Below are 22,365 nucleotides of genomic sequence, written 5' to 3'. Positions count from 1 at the left end.
TATATTATAAAATGTCTTGTATACTTCCTGCTTAACTAGGAGGTTTTAGCCCTATCTATTATGTTTGGATTGTCTGTTTAAATGTCTTACATGTTTTGACAAAGTATGCCATTTAAATCACAGTAGTACATCTTTGCCACCAGATTTTTGTCTTGAAGTTACTTGCTGGCCACTATTTATTTTTTTGTTTTGATGACTATATCCTAAGCAAATACTTGTTTTCATGCAGTAAAATTTCCATACCATGCCATTTCCCCCTCTGGTCCTATTTTCTTATTGGAGAAGAATTCAAAGTATCAATATATGGAACATTGTCTATTGCCATTTTTAGAGGAATTTCTTGAAGAACATCACCGGGTCATAGAGTCTAGATTAAGTTCTGTTAGCAGAGAGATTACAGACAGTCGAGCATGTGTCCGAGAGGAGCTGGAAAGCCTCTACCGCAAGATCGTCAGCTACGTGTTACTGCGTTCTGGGCTGGGGTCCCCAACAGACATCAAGATTGTCAGAGAGGCAACAGGTAAAAAATGTACATCATTTCCATTCCATGTGTGAACATACGTGAACATCGTATCTTATAAAATATGGTGAATTACAAGTGCTGAACGTTGAAGTTTTCTCCTTTTGTCTGAAAAAAAAAATTAGCGCAAATAAGAGGTTAAAATTTACCCACATTCCTCTTACACAGTGTAGCATCACTAAAACTCAAGTAGCACCTCTGGGAAGTGAATATGTTCATCTTCTTAGAGCTGTATGTACCTAGGGACGTATTACTCCTCACTAGAGAAGCATTGGCAGTATGATTAAGAGTACCAGGCTGGCTGAGGAGTGGGAAATGTTGGGAGAGTAAATTTCATACTGGTGAAAGGAGTTGAGTTTTTCTTCTAGGATGGATGAAGGTAAACAACACTGTTTTATCCTTAGGAAATACTTGCCCAGTTTTGTATATAAGATAAGGAATAGGCAATATCTCTAATCTTCCCATGGCTTTCTTCCATAATGCTTTTAAAGCATCATTTTTTTTTCTACTCAGAATCCTACTCATAGAGTTTGTTTTAATGCCCATTGCCAAAAAATTACTGATGGATGCATAATTGTAGAAAAAGATGTGAGGCAATGGCATTATTTTTAGCAGCTCAGCTTTGATGTATGCTAAATTTTGCCAAGTATTCTGGAATCAGGTATCAGACAGTTAAAGAATCATCTAAGTAACTCTATAAAGACAAGCCCCTTAGGTTTCTGCTGAAAGAGACTTGCTATTTAAGTTCTGGTATCTTTATTCTACCATTTTGTTGTCCTTTTCGTGGTTTGTTTAGCTGCCCTACAGAGTGTATTTCCTCAAACTGAACTTGGGACATTTCTAACTCTTTCCAAGAAAGACAAAGAACGCCAGCTGAAAGAACTCACCATGATTGTGACTGGAATTCGTTTATTTAACAGAGACTGTGGAAAGGGAGGAGAAGGCATTGATGACTGTAGGTATATCATTAGGTTAATTCTATAGGTTACACAGGTTTAAATTTTAATGGAAACAGAGGAAAATAATACACAGTACATCACTGGTATTCTTAGGTTTAACATTTGCAGTTTTGATTATACCTTAGATACTGCCTACTGTTCATAATGTACAGTAATCTTTCATGTTATTGGGGCAAGACCATACATTTTTATGTACCATGAAGCCAGGGGCTTTGATCCCTGCATTGGGAAGGTCCCCTGGAGTAGGAAATGGCAACCCACTCCAGTATTCTTACTGGAAATTCCATGGACAGAGGAGCTTGGTGGGCTACAGTCCATTAGGTCAAAAGAGTCAGACACGACTGAGCATGCGCTGCACATGAAGCTAGTATGGGGTGTGAATCAGTAAAAGGATCGAGAGGACCTCCAGAGTCCAGCCTCCCCAATTCAATGGACCTCTATGTTCTTTGCATGCATATATGCTCAGTTGTGTCTGACTTTTTGCAATCCCATGGACTGTAGCCCACCAGGCTCTTCTGTCCATGGGATTTTCCAGGAAAGAAAACTGGAGTGGTTGTTATTTCCTACTCTAGGGGATCTTCCCAACCCAGAGATCAAACTCGCATCTCTTGCATCTCCTGCATTGGCAGGTGGATTTTTTACTGTTGGTACCACCTGGGAAGCCCTCCAAGCCAAATAATCAAAATGGAATAAAATTCAGTGATTCAAAAAATGAAAATCACCCTGAAAAGAAAACTGTTGCTGATGTGGTTAATGGAATGAAATAGAATAAGAGGAGAATATTTGCAAGTATATAAATCCAGAGCCTCTACTATGCTGTTACATACTTAATGCATTCATTATCTCTATAAGTTTGAAAGCATTTGTTGAAATATTTGCTCAAAGACCAACCAGTAGGAGTAAATTCCTTGTGTGTGTGGCACACATGTAGGCCCACTGAGAAGGTGTTAGTGTCTATTACCAGATCACTGATCTAGTACAATAGGGTAATTGTTTTTGCAATTTAAAAAGTGTTCTAAAAAGTCCAATTCCCATTCTTCATACATTTCCCTACTTTGCTAGATGATTCTGTTGTTTTCCTGTATCCCAGTGAGTTTCTTAAGTGGTACTCTTTTATTTCCTTTTTTACAAGCATAAAGAAGATTCACAGAAGAGATAATAGTGGCTTTTCTAGAAGCACGTAATTAATTGCACATAACACCAAAGCCTGTCTGTTCTTTAGACTCTTCTGTATTTTGTTGACAAGGTGATCTGATTTAACTTTTAGTTCTTATTCCGGCAGTGTGGTGTTTTGTTTTATTTGTTTTTTGATAAGTTTTTCTTTTTTGTTCTTTCCTTCCTGATATAGAAGTGATGAAACACCTGCCTCTTTATTATTAATTTGGTTAAGAAAAAAAAATGGACTCAACCTACTGTTTAAATATGACTACTTTCTAGGCTTTGTTTTTCTGAATTCTTTTAGCTTGCCTCATGTTTCCTTTATTATGCCTTTCAAACCAGTGCCAGCTATTCTACAGGAAGCAATCCCAGCCACCACTCAGCATGTTGATTCCCAGCTTGAAGTGGTTCAGGAACAGGCATACCGCTACACAGCCATCCTGGAGAAGGTAGCAAAGAATCCCCTCATGAGTCAAGAACTTCAGCCTTATATGTTAAGAGAAGCCCTATATAATGTGCGGCAATGCGAGATCTTCCTTCAGGTCATTTTGGTGAGTTATTGTCTTAAGAGCTGGCCATTTCCACAGAATGCAACCTCATATATGTATATGTATATATGTGTATATATTGACATATATACACTTGCTTTGAATTAAATGTTGAGCTTAATTTTAAAAAAAGCCACTGATTAAATAGGTTTTTTTTTTTTTTTAGCACTTTCTATGATCCAGGTTCCAACTTTTCCACTTACTGTGATCCAGGTTCCAACTTTTTAAACATTCTTTTCCTTAATGGTTTATTATAGGATATTGAATATATTTCCCCATGCTATATAGTAGGGCCTTGTTTGCTGTTTATCACAACCTCCTTATACATTGTGGGGTGACCAGGTCATTGATAAAGAAAGCAACCTTAATAAGTGTTCAGCATATATTGCGTCTGTAGGATCAAGGACTGAAATAGAAATGGGAGAGTTGGATGCTGATTTTAATGAAGGTGCGTTGAGAGGATTTTTGATAGTTGATTCTCTTTGGTCCTTGGTAATATGATTGTTGCATGGTATGGTAATGCAGGTATATGTCTGTGTATAAGACATGTTGCATTGTTTGCTTTCATTCAGAACAAGTGTTTAACATATAGTTTGGCAGGTTTTTGGCACTCAAAGAACTTTTATGTAATTACTTGTTCTAATTGTAAAATTTGGTGGAGGAGATTTTTTTCCTGCTTCTCTAGATCTAATAAACAAACCAAACACTCTCCCTGCAAAGAGTTGGAAAATATGGTATGGTAAAGTGGTGATTTTCAACTTTTTTTTAAAAAGCATCAGAGCCCTTTCTAATAGAAACTTACCCAGAAGAAGTTTACTTACTCCTTAAAATATAAAGCAAGTATCTAGACCAAAGGATCAGAGGCCCTTTTCCTCAAGGAGCATTCCCAAGCCATCCTAAGATTCCAGGAAACACAGTTTCTTAACTGTGTCATGGCAGCAAACTAAGTTTCTACCAGTTACTGTTTTGTTTTCTGTTTTTTTCCCCCTAGCTATATTGAGGTGTAATTGACAAAGTTGTAGGATATTTGAATTGTACAGCGTTTTGATTTGGTACACCTCTATATTACCCCGCTGAATTGATTAATACATCCACCCCCCAGTCGCTGTTTCCCTTCACACAGCCTCTTATTTTCCAGTACCCGTAAGACCACAGGATTGGTGGAACTGTCTTTTGTGCAAGTGAATACTAATGTCTTGAGGGATACAACAGGCTGTGTTCTGCCCCCCTTTTTGTTTTCACATGTATGTTGATTACTCAGTAGTACTTTGTTCGTTTGTTTTGATAAGGCTGTGTCAGGTCTTTGTCGTGGCGCTCACGATCCTCACTGTGTCGTGTGAGATCTTTCACTGCGATGCATGGACTCTACTTGTGGCTCGCAGGCACAGTAGCTGCAGCGTGCAGGCTCCAGAGCACGCGGGCTTCAGTAGTTGTGGCACACGGGGTCTCTCGTTGTGGCGTACCAGTTAAGTTGCTCCACAGCGCATGGCATCCTAGTTCCTGACCAGGGATTGAACCCACGTCCCCCACCTTGCAAGATGGATTCCCAACCACTGACCACCAGGGAAATCCCTTGATACTATTTTTGGATGCCCTAGGTCTGTCTTCTCTCCTTACCTCCACTACAGAGGAGAGAAGGATAACATCCAAAGACATGAATTCATAGCAACAAACTAGGAGGGGTCCTCACAGCTTGTCTACTATCTGTTTGCTTTCAGAAGGGAGGGCTCTAAATCAGCTCCCTGAAACCAAACCATTCTTCAGGGTAGATGTTCCCCTGACATGGACTTGCGGCTGGCAGCCTTTGTAATTAGTCAGATACTAAGAGGATTTCACTGTCAGTTTGAGTGCGTAGGGGTCCACAGGAGCAGAATCTCATATTTACTTTTGTCCTTTATGCTCAAAAGGGATATTATAAGAAAGAACTTCGGGGAACTGTCACATATACTCTAAGGATGTTGTGGAGGATGTGTTCCTTCTATAGTATCTTCTCACAGCTTTCACTCATGAATCGTATTCAGCCAACTGACAGTCTTAAAATCTTTTTGGTGCTGTGCCATTCAGTGGGATCTTGTCTCCTCGACCAAGGATTAAACCTGTGCCCCCTGCTTTGGAAACGAGGAGTCTTAGCCACTGTACCACCAGGAAAGTCTTAAATTCCCTGACAGTCTTGAATTCTCATTGGAGTTCTTACTCTTACATCTCTTACTAGAGAGATGGTGAGTAGAGGGCTGAAGTGCCAAGTGTGGGTCTTGCAGCCAGACTTCCTAGGTTCTAATCCTGCCATTGCTACTTACTAAATCTGTGTCCTTGATGAAGTTGCTTGACTTCTCTGTGCCTTAGTCCTCACATCTGTAAAAAGGGGTTACTGATAGCCCCCACTAGGTAAATAAGGTAGAGCAGTGTTGTCAGACAGATGAAGATGATGATGACGACAAACAGTGTTTACCATCATCATCGTCAGGGCCTTAGCAGAGCAATTCTAACTTCGTTTCAATAGGGGCACAAGTAAGGGCTCTTACTTTTCTTGAAATAGCTCCTTTCCAAACCCTTTGTTGCTCATGTTATTGAGAAAGTTCACATTCTGATCTTAGCACTCTTCATGACTCTTTCATTCTCCCTTTAGTCAGAGTCAGAATGAGTTTTCTTTAAGTTTCTGACTTTCTTGCTGCTTAATCACTGTTTCTTTTTGTTGTTATTGTTTTTATTTTTATTGAGACATACTTGAATTACAATGTTAGTTTCAGGTGTACAACATAGTCATTCAAAAATTTTAAAGATAGTACTCTGTTTTTAGTTATTATAGAATATTGGCTATGTTCCTTGTGGTATAAAAATATATCCCTGTAGTTTATTTATTTTCTACATTATAGTTTTTATCTCTTAATCCCCTATCCCTATTTTGCCCTTCCCGCTTCTCCACTAGTAGCTATTATATTGTTCTCTATATCTGCAAGTCTTTTTTTTTTTTTTTAAATATTCACTAGTCTGTTTTATCGGAAAAGGCAATGGTGCCCCACTCCAGTACACTTGCCTGGAAAATCCCATGGACGGAAGAGCCTGGTGGGCTGCAGTCCATGGGGTCGCTAAGAGTCAGACACAACTTCACTTTCACTTTTCACTTTCATGAATTGGAGAAGGAAATGGCAATCCAGTCCAGTGTTCTTGCCTGGAGAATTCCAGGGACAGGGGAGCCTGGTGGGCTGCCATCTATGGGGTGGCACAGAGTCGGACATGACTGAAGCAACTTAGCAGCAGCAGCAGCAGCAGCAGTCTGTTTTATTTTGTGGATTCCACATATAAGTGGTAACATACAGTACTTGTCTTTCTCTATCTGACTTATTTCACCAAGCACCATACCTTCCAGGTCCATCCACGCCACTGCAGATGGCAAAATCTCTTTTTATGGCTGACTAGGATATGGTAGTTTTTGATACACCAGCCTTCCCCCATCAATCTGCCTTAGTTACAGTTGAAGGTTGATCGTTACAGAATGGATACAATTTAATGAGTATTATTGCTAGGTTATAAAATACTTCAGTTTATATTTAGCTGAACCCTTTTCCTATCCATGAAATCTATGAATACTCTTTTTTAAAGTCACATTATTTGAATAAATATTAATAAGATTTTTTGAAATATTGATTCAAAAATTTTTCTTTTGTCAATGCTACATTCAGTTTATGTAGACATTTGGAAAATCCAGTTATATCCTGGGTAAGATGGTGAGTTATTGTCTTTTGATCAGGACTTTATCTGCTATAGTGAACAAATTCAAATATTCTGGAAGAGAAAGGAAGGAGTGATTGCAGTCTTGCTGACTGTCTTAGCTGAGAGAACAGAATTCCACCCTCTGTGGGATTTTGATGAGCACGGCAGTTACCAAAGAGAGAAAGCCACTTATTGTTATTGTACCAGTAAAAGTTGCATGACACACAACATTTCTTAAAATATACAAGTCAAGACTTTTGTACGCTTCCTCTGCCCAAGCTGTGTTTGCAGGGCCATTCACAGAATAGATTACACAGAGCTTCTTGATTTTTCTGAAAATGCAAGTAAAATGTCAGTTAGGTGGAATTTGTGCTTGTTTTAGATTTGTTGAAAAATGTTCATAGAAGAAAGTATGAGAAACTTATCATTTAAAAAGTAGGGGAGAGGAAGAATAATGCTAGGTACACATACTTTCCCCAAGCATTTTTTGGACTGCACTATGAAAAGAAGGTTTGTGACTTTATTCTTGTGTTTTTTGCCTCCAACAATCTCATTAGAAATAGCTTTGTGTTAGGATGCTGTCAAGTTTATGGTGGCAGATGCAAGTTTTTCAAAATGTGAATTTTATCATGGGTAACAAAAGCTATCCTTTTCCCAAAATGATGGACTCATTTCATTGACTCTCAGGAAACTATCTGCCAATAGATAAGGCTCCAAAATCATAGTTTGTCTGCCAGTTGTTCTTTCATATAAAAATGCTTTTCTATTAGAGAGGGGAGAAAAAGGCTCATTCATCTTGCAATCCAGTTATATAAGAGAACTATGTGTTTTACTATGCATGATAGCTCAGTTGGTAAAGAATCTGCCTGCAATGTAGGAGATCCCGGTTCGATTCTTGGGTCTGAAGGGATAGGCTACCCGCTGGAGAAGGGATAGGCTACTCACTCCAGTATGCTTGGGCTTCCCTTGTGGCTCAGCTGGTAAAGAATCTGCCTGCAATGCTGGAGACCTGGGTTCGATCCCTGGGTTGGGAAGATCCCCTGGAGAGGGGAAAGGCTACCCCCTCCAGTTTTCTGGCCTGGAGAACAAAGAGTTGGACATGGTTGAATGACTTTCATTTCCACTTTCAGAGAAGTGTTTTATGTATACTTTCTATTTGATCTGATTGTTAAAAAACTATGCACATAAAGATCAAAATTCAATAAAATTAATACTTCTTACTGCAATATCAAGGATACTGAAAATAGCTTTTTTTATTGAGATACAATTGATTATATTTGTTTCAGATGTATCACATAATTATAATATGTTGCAAAATGGTGACCATAATAAATCTAGTTAAACTCTTCAGCACATATAGTTACAGTTTTTTTTCTTGTGATGAGAACTTTTAAGATCTCCTCTCTTAACAACTTCAATTGTACAATACAGTATTATGAACTACAGTCATAGTCACCATGCTATGTATTACATCCTGTGACATGTATCTTATAAGTGGAAATGTATACCTTTTCATCCCCTTCACCCATTTTGCCCACCTCATCCCCCCACCAATGGGAATTACCAATCTGTTCTCTATCTATGAGTTCAATTTTTTAAAAAAAGATTCCACATATAACAACAAGGTCCTATTATAGAGCACAGGGAACAATATCCAATATATTGTAATAATATATCATGGAAAAAGAACCTGAAAAAGTTGTATATGTGTAACTGGATCACTTTCTGTATATCAAAAATTAACACAAAATTGTGAATCAACTATTCTTCAATTTTAAAAAAATTCCTCGTATAAGTGAGATCATATGATATTTGTCTTTGTTAGACATATTTCCCTTAGTAAAATTCCTGCAAGGTTCATTCATGTTGTTGCAAATGGCAGGACTTCCTCGTAAATGATGCTGCAGTGAATCTGGGGGCATGTATCAGTGAATGTATCTTTTTGAGTTAGTATTAGGTTAGTTAGGTTAGTTAGTATTGAGTTAGTTAGGTATTCATTTTCTCCAGGTAAATACCCAGAAATGGAATTGTTGGATCATATGGTAGGTCTATTTTAATTTTTTGAAGAACCTCTCTACAGATTTTCCATACTGGCTGCACTGAGTTACATTCCCACCAGCAGCGCACAAGTGTTCCCTTTCCCCCACGTATCTTTGCCAATGCTTGTTCTTTCTTGTCATTTTGATAGTAGCCATTCTGTCAGATGTGAAGTGATATATCATTCTGGTTTTGATTTGCATTTTCCTGGTGATTAGTGATGCTGAGCAATTTTTCATGTATTTGTTGTCCATCTATATGTCTTCTTTGGAAAAAAGTCTATTCAGATTCTTTGGCCATTAAAAAATTTTATTGTTTGTTTTTGCTAGAGTTGTATGGGTTCTTTATATATTTTTGATCAGATACATGATTTGTGAATATTTTCTCCCATTCCATTGGTTGCCTTTTCATTTTATTGATGGTTTCCTTTTACTGTGCAGCTTTTTATTATTTTATTATTATTTTTTTTACTTTACAATATTGTATTGCTTTTGCCATACATCAACATGCATCCATCATGGGTGTACACGTGTTCCCAATCCTGAACCCCCCTCCCACCTCCCTCCCCATACCATCCCTCTGGGTCATCCCAGTGCACCAGCCCCAAGCTTCCTGTATCCTGCATCGAACCTGGACTGGCGATTCATTTCTTATATGATATTATACATGTTTCAATGCCATTCTCCCAAATCATCCTCCCTCCCTCTCCCACAGAGTCCAAAAGACTGTTCTATACATCTGTGTCTCTTTGGATGTGCAGCTTTTTAGTTTGATACAGTTCTACCTGTTGATTTTTGCTTTTGTTACCTTTGTTTCTGATGTCAGAAAAAAAAATTCACCAAGACTTTACTGCTTATGTTTTCTTCTAGGAGTTTTATGTTTTCTTCTAGGAGTTTATGTTTTCAGGTCTAACGTTCAAGTCCTTAATTCACTTTGAATTGGTTCTGTGTGTGGTGTAAAATAGTGGTGCAGTTTCGTTCTTTGCAGGTGGCTGTACAGTCTTCCCAGCACCATTTATTGAAGAGACTAACCTCTCTCCATTGAATATTCTTGGTGCTTTGTGGTAAATTAATTGACTGTATATATATGGGTTATTTCTGCACTGTCTGTTCTGTTTTATGGGTCTATGTGTCTGTTTTGATGCCAGTACCATGTTGTTTTGATGCCAGTACCATGTTGTTTCAATTACTGTGACTTTGTGACTTTGTAGTAGTTTGAAACCAGTTAGCATGATGCCTTCTGCTTTATTCTTCTTTCTCAAGGTGCTTTGGCTATTTGAAGTCTTTTGTGATTCCATATAAATGTGAGGATTGTTCATTCTATCTCTTTGAAAATGCCATTGAATCTTGATAGGGATCATATTGAATCTGTAGGTAGCTTTGGGTAGTACGGTCATTTTAGCAGTATTAATTCTTCTAATCCCGGAGCACGGAATGTTTTTCCCTTTATTTATGAGGACTTGCTTTGCGATTAAAATTCTGTATAGTCATGAACAAGTTCTCTTCAGTAAAATGTAAACAGTGTGATTGTTCTAGGACACTGTCAGGAAAAATGAAGAAGTTCTGTGTGTCTAATCTGTAGATGGAGCCTACAGGCATAGCTTGGGGGAGTAGCTCTGGAGTAGCTTTACTTAATACATCACATCTCTTAAAACCCATAAGTAAAGCTACTCCAGACCTACTGGAGTAGGCAGATTTATTTGTTTCTGGTTGTTTGTATGTAAATCTAAGTAAGTTAAGGACTGCATTTTCATATTTTGATTTCTAAAACAAAACTAGCAGTCAAGGGAGGACGAACAGAAGGGTAGACAAGAGACTTATTAGATAGGATAAATGATATGTAAATTATTATAATTTTGAGAAAATATTTATAAAATTATAACAAATAAATAATGGGAGAATGAGGAAAGAGGAGAGGAGATGCTTAAAGAATAGTACAAGTAAAATTAAAACAGGCTATATATTACAGAAGTGAATGAAAAAATTCATTAGTTGAAATGCAGGGCTAATATTTGATATTTCTTATAATTATTTTTTGTCATTTAAAAATAGTAGTAAAGCATGTTGTTAGTCTACAGATATCTGAGAACTCAAATGCAGCTTTTTTTCTCTTCCAGTAATTGTTACTCTTGAACACTGTTTGTACTAATAAACCTATGCACTGCCATTTCTGGTCACAGCTTGGGGTAGGAGCCAGGGGCTCAGGTGATCTGGTGTAGAACCATGATTCTATCCCTCATTCACTGTGTATCCTTGGGCAATTTACTTACCTTTCTGTGCCTTACTTTTCTTATTTGTACTTACCTCTTTTTGTACTTCTAAATATTTATTGTGGGGCTAATGTGTCACAGGATCCACTGCTTAGAAATGCAGTTATGCTGAATATCAGAGTGCTGCTGCTGCTGCTAAGTCGCTTCAGTCGTGTCCGACTCTGTGCGACCCCATAGACAGCAGCCTGCCAGGCTCCGCCGTCCCTGGGATTCTCCAGGCAAAACATGGAGTAGGTTGCCATTTCCTTCTCTAATGCATGAAAGTGAAAAGTGAAAGTGAAGTTGCTCAGTCGTGTCCGACTCTTAGCAACCCCATGGACTGCAGCCTACCAGGCTCCTCCGTCCATGGGATTTTCCAAGCAAGAGTACTGGAGTGGGGTGCCATTGCCTTCTCCGGAATATCAGAGTACCTGTATGCATTTGAGAAAAATTATAGCCATTGTACTTCAAAGGGTTCATCAATCCATCAAACGTTTCTGGGGCCCTGTTCATATGTTAGCACTGTTCTTGGTGTTCAGGATACCCCAGAGATCAGAATCCTTGCCCTCACTGAGCTCACCTTCAGGAGATGTGGGGAGCAAGTAGGGCTTAAGACATATATAATTGTGTAGCAAAATATTAATGCAAATTATGTTGTCTTCACAGTCAGATATAATTACCTGTGCTCAAGAAGTGGAAATGATGATAAAGCAGTTAGAAGCCCAGCTGGAACAATTAAAATTGACTGTAAAGTCAAAGACGGCTGTCCCAACATCACAAGTCTTTGTAAGCATTTGTCATCAGCTTTGAAACTTGTTTAAGGGTGAAGGAACTTTGAAGTCCCATAAAATTGGATCAAAAGTAATTTTAATTGTATTTAATATGGAAAATATGATATTAGTTTTATACAATTTGATCCTGTTCTTTTTGCTTATTTTGTAGTTAATAATCATAGAACTCGGTTGTTGTAAGTTGATTGAGAGGATTCTCTTAGTAGGCAGTTGCTACCAAAGTACGTGATACCAGTATTGTCTGTCAGTTCACTTGCTCAGTCATGTCCAACTCCCTGTGATCCCACGGACTGAAGCATGCTAGGCTTCCCTATCCATCACTAACTCCCAGAGCTTGCTCAAACTTCTGTCCAACGAGTTGGTGATGCCGTCCAACCATCTCATCCTCTGTCGTCCCCTTTTCTCCTGATTCAATCTTTCCCAGCATCAGCGATCTTTCCCTGATTCAACTGACTCTTTCACAATGAGTCAGTTCTTCATATCAGGTGGCAAAAATATTGGAGTCTCAGCTTCAGCATCAGTCCTTCCAATAAATATTCAGGGCTGATTTCCTTTAGGATTGACTGGTTTGATATCCTTACAGTCCAAGGGATTCTCAAGAGTCTTCTCCAACACCACAGTTTAAAAGCATCAATTCTTCGGTGCTTAGCTTTCTTATGGTCCAGCTCTCACATCCATACATGATTCTACTGGAAAAACCATAGCTTTGACTAGAGAGACCTTTGTTGGCAAAGTAATGTCTTTGCTTTTGTTGGTCATAGCTTTTCTTGGCTTTTAATTTAATGGCTGCAGTCACCATCTGCAGTGATTTTGAAGCTCCAAAAATAAAGTCTGTCACTGTTTCTACTGTTTCCCCACCTATTTTCCATGAAGTGATGGAACTGGATGCCATCATCTTCGATTTTGTGTGCTGAGTGTTAAGCCAAGTTTTTCACTCTCCTCTTTCACTTTCATCAAGAGGCTCTTTAATTCTTTGCTTTCAACCATAAGTGTGGTATCATCTGTGTATCTGAGATTGACATTTCTCCCGGCAGTCTTGATTCCACCTTGTGCTTCATCCAGCCCGAAATTTTGCATGATGTACTCTGCATATAAGTTAAATAAGCAGGATGACAATATACAGCTTTGATGTACTCATTTTCCCAATTTGGAACCAGTCTGTTGTTCCATGTCCATTTCTAACTGTTGCTTCTTGACCTGCATACAGATTTCTCAGGAGGCAGGTTAGGTGGTCTGGTATTCCCATCTCTTGAAGAATTTTCCACACTTTGTTGTGATCCACACAGTCAAAGGCTTTGGTATAGTCAAAAAACAGAAGTAGATGTTTTTCTGGAACTCCCTTGCTTTTTTGATGATCCAACAGATGTTGGCAATTTGATCTCTGGTTCCTCTGCCTTTTCTAAAACCAGCTTGAACATCTGGAAGTTCACGGCTCATGTACTGTTGAATCCTGGCTTGAAGAATTTTGAGCATTACTTTGCTATCATGTGAGAGGAGTGCAGTTATGCAGTAGTTTGAACATTCTTTGGCATTGCCTTTCTTTGGGGTTGATAAACTAACTTTTTCCAGTCTTGTGGCCACTGCTGAGTTTTCCAAATTTGCTGGCATATTGAGTGCAGCACTTTTACAGCATCAGCTTTTAGGATTTGAAATAGCTCAACTGGAATTCCATCATCTCCACTAGCTTTGTTCGTAGTGATGCTTCCTAAGGCCCACTTGACTTCGGATTCCAGGATGTCTGGCTCTAGGTGAGTGGTCATACCATCGTGGTTATCTGGGCTATGAAGATCTTGTTTGTATTGTTCTTCTGTGTTTTCTTGCCACCTCTTCTTAATATCTTATGCTTCTGTTAAGTCCATACCATTTCTGTCCTTTATTGTGCCCATCCTTGAATGAAATATTCCCTTGGTATCTCTAATTTTCTTGAAGAGATCTCTAGTCTTTCCCATTCTATTGTTTTTCTCTATTTCTTTGCACTGATCACTGAAGAAGGCTTTCTTATCTCTTCTTGCTATTGTTTGGAACTCTGCATTCAAATGGGTATATCTTTCCTTTTCTCCTTTGCCTTTCACTTCTCTTTCTCTTCTCTACTATTCGTAAGGCCTCCTCAGACAACCATTTTGCCTTTTTGCATTTCTTTTTCTTTGGGGTGGTCTTGATCACCACCTCCTGTACAATGTCATGAACCTTCATAGTTCTTCAGGCACTCTATCAGATCTAATCCCTGGAATCTGTTTGTCACTTCTACTGTATAATCATAAGGGTTTTGATTTAGGTTATACCTGAATGGTCTAGTGGTTTTCCCTACTTTCTTCAATTTAAGTCTTTATTTTGCAATAAGGAGTTCATGATATGAGCCAGAGTCAGCTGCTGGTCTTGTTTTCACTGACTGTATAGAGCTTCTCCATCTTTGGATGCAAAGAATATAATCAATCTGATTTTGGTATTGATCATCTGGTGATGTCCATGTGTAGAGTCTCTTGTGTTGTTGGAAGAGGGTGTTTGCTATGACCAGTGCATTCTCTCAGCAAAACTCTATAAGCCTTTGCCCTGATTCATTCTGTCCTCCAAGGCCAAATTTGCCTGTTACTCCAGGTGTTTCTTGACTTCCTACTTTTGCATTCCAGTCCCCTATAATGAAAAGGGCGTCTTTTTGGGTGTTAGTTCTAGAGGGTCTTCATAGCACTGTTCAACTTCAGCTTATTCAGCATTACTGGTTGGTTCATAGACTTGGATTATTGTGATATTGAATGGTTTGCCTTGGAAATGAACAGAGATCATTCTGTCATTTTTGGAATTGCACCCAAGAACTGCATTTTGGACTCTTGTTGACTATGAGGGCTACTCCATTTCTTCTAAGGGATTCTTTCCCACAGTAGTAGATATAATTATCTGAGTTAAGTTCACCCATCCCAGTCTGTTTTAGTTCACTGATTCCTAAAATATCAGTGTTCATTCTTGCCACCTCCTGTTTGATCACTTCCAGTTTGCCTTGATTCATGGACCTAACATTCCAGGTTCCTATGCAATATTGCTCTTTACAGCATTGGAATTTACTTCCATCACCAGTCACATCCACAACTGGGTATTGTTTTGCTTTGGCTCCATCTCTTCATTCTTTCTGGAGTTATTTCTCCACTCTTTTCCAGTAGCATATTGGGCACCTACCAACCTGAGGAGTTCATCTTTCAGTGTCATATCTTTTTGCCTTTTCATGCTGTTTATGGGGTTCTCAAGGCAAGGATACAGAAGTGGTTTGCCATTCCCTTCTCCAGTGGACCACATTTTGTCAGAACTCTTCACCATGACCCGTCTGTCTTGGTTGGCCCTACGCAGCATGGCTCATAGCTTCACTGAGTTAGGTAAGGCTGTGGTCCATAGTATTGTCTGTGGCAACAGAAATAATCCATAGTGCAGTGTTGAAAGCATGTTTATAGTAGCTAGTTAGAAATTGCCTCCAGCAAAGAGGTGATGTAACTTGTGACCTTTCTGAAAAGATAGATAAAATCACTTTGTTTACAAGACCTGCACGTATTCCGACTTTCTGATTATCTGCATCACCTTTTTAGGCAAATCTGGGAGCGATCACTGGGTTGGGAAGATCCCCTGGAGGAGGCCATGGTAAACCACTCCAGTGTTCTTGCCTAAGGAATCCCCATGGACAGAGGAGCCTGGAGGGCTACAGTCCATGGGGTCACAAAGAGTCAGACATGAGTGAGCAATTAAGCACAGGGAGCCCCAAAGATATACAATATGCATTTACAATATTTTATGGAGCATTTTGAGTTTCTGATAATTTTCTGTAATCATTCTCAATATTTGATTTTAAAAACCAAGGAACAAAAGCCTAAGTTATTTCACTTATAAGTAGGGCCTGATTAATTTTTTGTTATATGAATATGAAAAAGAAATATTTTATCTCACTAACACAAAATCTCTAACTTATAGCTTACAAGAAAATGCCCCAAGATGTATCCCTGACTTTCCAAGTTCTTTTGAATCATAATTGAGCCAGATAAATCTAATTATAATGAGTCATATTTAGCTATTTTTTTAAAAAAAGATTTTTTTCCTCTAGACCTTTTGAAGTGAAGTGTCCGTGAATGTTTCTTACATGATCATATGTCTTTGGTTCTTTTGAATAAACTAACTTTCTAACAATTATACCAAAATAATATACTTTGAAATACAAGTTTATTTTCTTGTAATTTGTGAGTCCAATTTCTACTGATTCTATTGTCTAACTTCATGAGACTTTCACTTGTCTTACAAGAGAATTAATCTCTTTATCACAACAGAAATTTGTACTAATTTTTAAGAGTGATTTATAATTTTATTAAACAGTGACATTTTGAACATTTTTGTCTCTTCTGCAGCCCATCTTCATTGCCCTTTCCAACCTGTGGACTAGCTTTCAAGATGAAACTGTCTTGATTAGCATCCTTAGTAATTTAACTACTCATCTTGAGCCATTCCTGGGGGCTCATGACCTGTTCTTTCCTGAGAAAGTGATGCAAGTTCTTCTTGATGGAGTGACTGTGAAAACTGACGTGTGTAGAATAAAAGAGCACATAGGTAATAGAAATCATCTATTATTTCCTCTTCCTATTAAAATTACCTCTAGAATAAAGTCACTCTTTTGTTTTAAAATTTTCAGCTTTTATCTTTCTGATAAAGTTTTGAATATCTTTCTTGATTATAAGACTACTAACGTTCATTATAGAAAATGTAGAAAACTGTAAATATATAAACTGAAGAGTCTGCTATCCAGCAATAACCACTGGACCATAAAGAAGGCCGATGCTGAAGAATTAATGCTTTCTAACTGTGGTGTTGGAGAAGACTCTTGAGAGTCCCTTGGACTGCAAGGAGATTCAACCAGTCCATCCTAAAGGAAAGCAGTCCTGAATATTCACTGGAAGGACTGATGCTGAAGCTGAAGCTCCAATACTTTGGTCACCTGATGCAAAGAGCTGACCCATTGGAAAAGCCCCTGATGCTGAGAAAGATTGAAGGCAAAAGGAGAAGGGGGCAGTAGAGGATGAGATGGTTAGATTTCATCACCAACTCAATGTACATAAATTTGAGCAAACTCCAGAAGATAGTGAAGGACATGGAAGCCTGGCATGCTACAGTCCATGGGGTCACAAAGAGTCAGACACGACTTAGCGACTGAACAACAATGATCATTCCTGATGTTATTATTAGTGTTTTGGTTAAGAGTGATTTCATGTGCTTATGGGTTTCAGTTGTAATCTTAGTGATTTTGTTAATTTGTTTGTAGTAGAAAAGGATGTTAATCCTTTCTCTATTTGTGCAAACAAAGCTCCACTTTTTCAGAGTGCTTTTTGCCATATATCTACCCCAGATTCAGGTAGAAATTTATGAATCAATAAATGTTACTCCTGTAAAATTGAGCTTATTTTAGACCCTTTAAGAGATGCACTGATTCTTATAGAAAGGCTGTCTTTACCAATAAACTTCTTTTTATATTTGTAGCCCCTTCTATAATTTGAGTTAAATACAACTCAAAATTCATAAGAAATGTCAAAATAGAGTTTGGGAATTGAATTGTTGCCTAAAATGGAAAGTTTTTTGAGAAAATGAAATTAAATAGTTTACTCTTTAAATTTCCTTTTCAAATTCTATTTTTTTGAAAGTGAAAAATAAAATATAGTGGTAACACTCACTCTTAAACTGCTAGAGTATGTAAAACCTGAACACTAAATCAGAAAGACTTTAAAACCTCCTCTCAGTTAAAGTTTTTCCTACTCATGTCATTTTGTTGAAACAGCATATCTATGCAAATACTAAATGAAATTGAAAAGTTAAAGGCACTTCAGCAGTAGATATTAAATTCAACCATATTGGCAAGATGTGTCATCTTCTACTATGAATCAGAATTGTTTATGCACTAGAACACAATTTATCAAGTCACTGCTCCAGTGAATTGGGAGACCCAGTGTTCTTCTAAAAATATTTATACTTGCCACATCTCATCACTGTTTGAAGCTTTCAGGCACATCAGGAAAGAAGAGGGAAGAAGGTTTGTTTTTTCTGAAGTATGCATTTACTTCCAGCTGTAGCCACAGGGTTGTTTATAGTGTCTACTGTTTGGATACAGAGCCAGAAACAGAAGTGAAGGTAGCACTGCAAAAGCAAAGACGCTCAGGCATCAGTGCTTTGTAAAGGCTCTTTTTTATTTGTGTAAAAAAAAAGTAGCAACATGAAGAAGACTTTTTATAAGTGTGAAGAACAAAAATTGCACTCCTTGTATCAAAATTAAGTTACTGAAAAATGTTTTTGTGACTCTTTCTGCTCATTCTCAACCATTTCAAGAAGGGACGGTCCTAGTATATAAGCATCGTATTCAAAGTATTTTGTCACCTTGCATATTATGTTACTAAGAGCTATGCTGTTAGTTAATTTATTTCTGTTTTAGTCACATAGCAGCCAGTCTCTTCTGCTCATTTACCCAATGAATAAGGTTTCTCTTGTACTCCTCTTTCATTTTAGAAGATAAAGTAAATGTGGCAGATTTCAAAAAACTGGAGTGGCTTTTCCCAGAGACAACAGCCAATTTTGATAAATTATTGATTCAGTATCGGGGATTTTGTGCTTACACTTTTGCTACAACAGATGGTCTTCTCCTTCCAGGTACGTCATTGGAAATAATACTGTTCTCCCTTCTCGAATTTTTTTTTATTTAAATGAAATGTGCTTATTGTCACTCATTCACTTTGTAAAACTTTATGGAATCTAATGTTGAACTAAGAAAGGAGCTACAAATGTGATCCAAATGAAGTATTTATCTTTGAAGCGCTTGCAGTATAACCTGATAAACTGACATAAATAAGTTACAATGCAAGTGATAAGTGATGGAATGTATATCATGAAATATAAGTGCTGCAGTGTCATAAGAGGGGATGACTCATATGTCAGTGAAGGATTCCAGAAACATTATATGGCATTCCTAAAATATGTCATTTTCCAAAGTGATTACTTGAAAGAGCAACACTAGTGTGACCGATATGTTTATTAAAAAATATTCTTTGTCACTTTATGGCTCTATTCCATTAACATAGATCAGTATTTCTGTATAAGTCAGATCCCACTAAAGAAATGGCCAGTATTTTATCAAGTCAAATTCCCCTATGAGGTATATATATATTACTGGAGCTTCTCCAAAACAAAGTAAATCAGAAATTGAGAGGAAAATAAATTATTATTCAAAAAGTGCCATGTGAATTAGAAATAGAATCATTACAAAGAATTATTGGGATTGTATATATGCAGGGTAGAGAACATACACTTTGACTCCTTTTTTTATGGTAGTAGATTTTTTTATTATGGGAGTAATAAAAGGTTTACCTTGGGGAACTGAGAGAATAGTATTCTGAGGTCCCATGAGGGTCACTGATAGTGGAGAGAAACCAAACAAGAGCCATGAAGTAATGAAAAGCAATGGAATGGAGGTGGTTTCTTTCTTCTCTGTTCTGTTTTTTCCTTCCCTTTCCTCCCCTCTCCCCAATTTCTCTCTCTCTCTCTGTTCACAAATACAAAAGGAAGGGAGTCATGAGATAGACAAACAGAGAGAAACATGGATGCAGAGTGAAGAGAGCAGTACCACCATGTGGCTGGAAAAGCTATGGATGGAGGAGCCTGGTAGGTTACAGTCCGTGGGGTTGCAAAGAGTCGGACACGACTGAGCAACTTCACTTTCACTTTTCATTTTCATGCATTGGCGAAGGAAATGGCAACCCACTCCAGTGTTCTTGCCTGGAGAATCCCAGGGACGGCGGAGCCTGGTGGGCTGCCGTCTAGGGGTTGCACAGAGTCGGACACAACTGAAGCGACTTAGCAGTAGCAGCACTTGGAGAGCCTGGTTTCTAGTCCCCATTGTCTGTTAGTAAACAGGGTAATTTTGAGCAAATCTTGTGCTTTGGACCTCAGTTTCCAGGTCCAGAAAAGGAGAAGGACCAATTAGGAAATCTCTTTGGTCCCTTCCAGCTCCCATCAACTATGATTCTAAGAAAGGGGGAGAATGAGAAAAGTAGACAGACTTGTGGGGCTTTGGGTTTTAGCATCCTTTCTGAATCAGCTAGTCTGGAGACTTTATTTCTGCTTATTCCATTGCTTCTACATCTACACTGTTCTCTGGGCAGTAGCCACCTACGCTGCCTGGGAGGAATGCTCTAGGAGTCTCTCCTTCCTCAAGACTGCAGATCACAGGGCTTGAGTCCCCAGGTGATGCTGGGGCTTACCTGACAGAGTCCTTTCAGATGACATCGTTGACTTTATTGTCTGCCCCTTCTTCCCTTGCACACTGCTCCAGCCCCACTGGCCTTCTTGCTATTCCCAAACATTCCAAGTCCATTTTTCACCTCAGAGCTTTTGCACTGACTATTCCCTCTACTTGGACCACTCTCCCCCTCACCCCCACATAGCTACATACCTTGCTCCCTCATCTTATTCAGCCTTCTCTGTTCACCCACTTTAAAATATCAATCCCACCCTCCTTCCTTTGACTGTTTAAACTGCTTTACTTTAATTTTACTTTAACCTGTTTACTTATTTGTTTTCTGTAGCACTGATCACTCTCTGGCCTATGTTATATTTATTGATTTGTTTTCACTGTATTCTCAGAGCCAAGAACAGGGTCAATAAATATTTGTTAAATAAGTGAAAGAATGAATAATAAGAGTGTTACTGTTTCCTATATAATTCCCACAAACTGTGGATACTTATAACCCATATTTTATGTAGTATCTTTTCATAGTGGGAAATACTTCCTAACATGCAAATGTGCATTTTGGGAAAAATGTCTCATTTTTGTAGTTCTTACCAAATTATTTTTAAAACAATGCTTCTAGTAGTTGGTTTGGTTTAAGGAGATTTGAAAAACCTGCTAGATGACTAAGTGGCTTCCCATAGAAGATTTTTAAGCAACTTATATCTGGATAGTGAACTATATTTAGATAAAATCATAATTTAAAGCTTAACAATATGGTACTTCCCTAGCAGTCCAGTGGTTAAGACTCCACGCTTCCAATGCAGGAGGCATAGTTTCAATCTCTAGTCAGGGAACGAAGATCCTGTATGTGGCATGGTGTGGCCCCTCCCTCCCAAATTAAAAATATAAAATAAATTTCTTTTGAATTTTACATAAATATAATTTAACAAAATGTGTAACTTAAAACTGCTAGTTGTAACATTTCAGCTAAATAAAGACATGTGATGTATTAAAAATGGAGTATGAGGGAAGGGTTCTATGAGCGTATTATAAACATAGAATCACTGAGTATTTCCTATCTAATTTAGTTCCTTTTCTTAATTTTCAGGAAATCCATCAATTGGAATTTTGAAATATAAAGATAAGTATTATACTTTCAATACCAGAGATGCTGCATATTCGTTTGCAGAAAATCCTGAAAATTACATTGATATAATTAGAGAAAAAGCCAAAAGAAATGCAGAATTGATTCAGCTACTGGAACTTCATCAACAGTTTGAAAGCCTTATTCAGTATTCTCAGGTAAGCAGGGTTGGCATTTTAAGAATTTATGACATTTAAAAATGTAGTTGATAAAAAAGTTACATTTTGTTGTAGAATGCTTCCCAAGTCCAGGCAGGAGACATGGTCAGATGAGGGCCTTTACAGGTTATCTGAAAGGCATTCACATCCAAAGATGGAAACTAAGGAAATCCACAAAAAGTAAATGAAAACAAGATAAGGAGTCAAACTGATGAATTGGACTGGAAAAAATCTGGAAGGACAAGACTGCTGCTGCTGCTGCTAAGTCGCTTCAGTCATGTCTGACTCTGTGCGACCCCATAGACGGCAGCCCATCAGGCTCCCCCGTCCCTGGGATTCTCCAGGCAAGAACACTGGAGTGGGTTGCCATTTCCTTCTCCAGTATGTGAAAGTGAAAAGTGAAAGTGAAGTCGCTCAGTTGTGTCTGACTTTTAGCGACCCCACGAACTGCAGCCTACCAGGCTCCTCCGTCCATGGGATTTTCCAGGCAAGCGTACTGGAGTAGGGGTGCCAATTGAGATAAATCATTGAAACTACAGTATTTCCTTGTCTAAAACTGAAGGAGCTCAGTACAGGTAATACAGGTGATAACTCACGCTCAGAGGTGTGGAATCATTTAACAAGTTTAAATGGCAGTAGTCTGAAAGGCTGCAGAATGAATCTGAAGGTGTGTTTCTGTGTGAATTGGTGCCTATCCCCTAATACATTCAACAGACATTTCCTGAACTGCTTGCCATGTGCCAGGCATGATACTTGGCACAGTGAACAAAGCAGGTAACAATCCCTGCCTGCAGGAGTTCCCATTCTGCTGTTGTAGATCCTTGTTTTCTTCTTGCCTCTCATTTTCACTGTTCCAAC

The 22,365-nt window shown here is 38.3% G+C and overlaps 1 protein-coding gene across 2 annotated transcripts in view; it reads left to right on the top strand.

Annotated features, from left to right (window-relative positions):
* CFAP206 (cilia and flagella associated protein 206) overlaps window positions 1-22,365 on the top strand; it is a 35,944-nt gene that overhangs the window by 7,604 nt on the left and 5,975 nt on the right. The window contains exons 5-11 of one of the 2 annotated variants that reach the window (XM_027551436.1): window positions 332-520; window positions 1,317-1,475; window positions 2,980-3,188; window positions 11,848-11,967; window positions 16,349-16,547; window positions 18,489-18,629; window positions 21,314-21,507. In XM_027551436.1, the coding sequence (XP_027407237.1) occupies window positions 332-520; window positions 1,317-1,475; window positions 2,980-3,188; window positions 11,848-11,967; window positions 16,349-16,547; window positions 18,489-18,629; window positions 21,314-21,507 (1,211 nt within the window). The remainder of the gene's footprint in view (window positions 1-331; window positions 521-1,316; window positions 1,476-2,979; window positions 3,189-11,847; window positions 11,968-16,348; window positions 16,548-18,488; window positions 18,630-21,313; window positions 21,508-22,365) is intronic. The other variant, XM_027551437.1, reaches the window with a different exon arrangement.

This window comes from Bos indicus x Bos taurus, chromosome 9, assembly GCF_003369695.1.
Source record: "Bos indicus x Bos taurus breed Angus x Brahman F1 hybrid chromosome 9, Bos_hybrid_MaternalHap_v2.0, whole genome shotgun sequence".
Taxonomy (NCBI): domain Eukaryota; kingdom Metazoa; phylum Chordata; class Mammalia; order Artiodactyla; family Bovidae; genus Bos; species Bos indicus x Bos taurus.
This window is presented reverse-complemented; position numbering and strand designations above follow the sequence as displayed.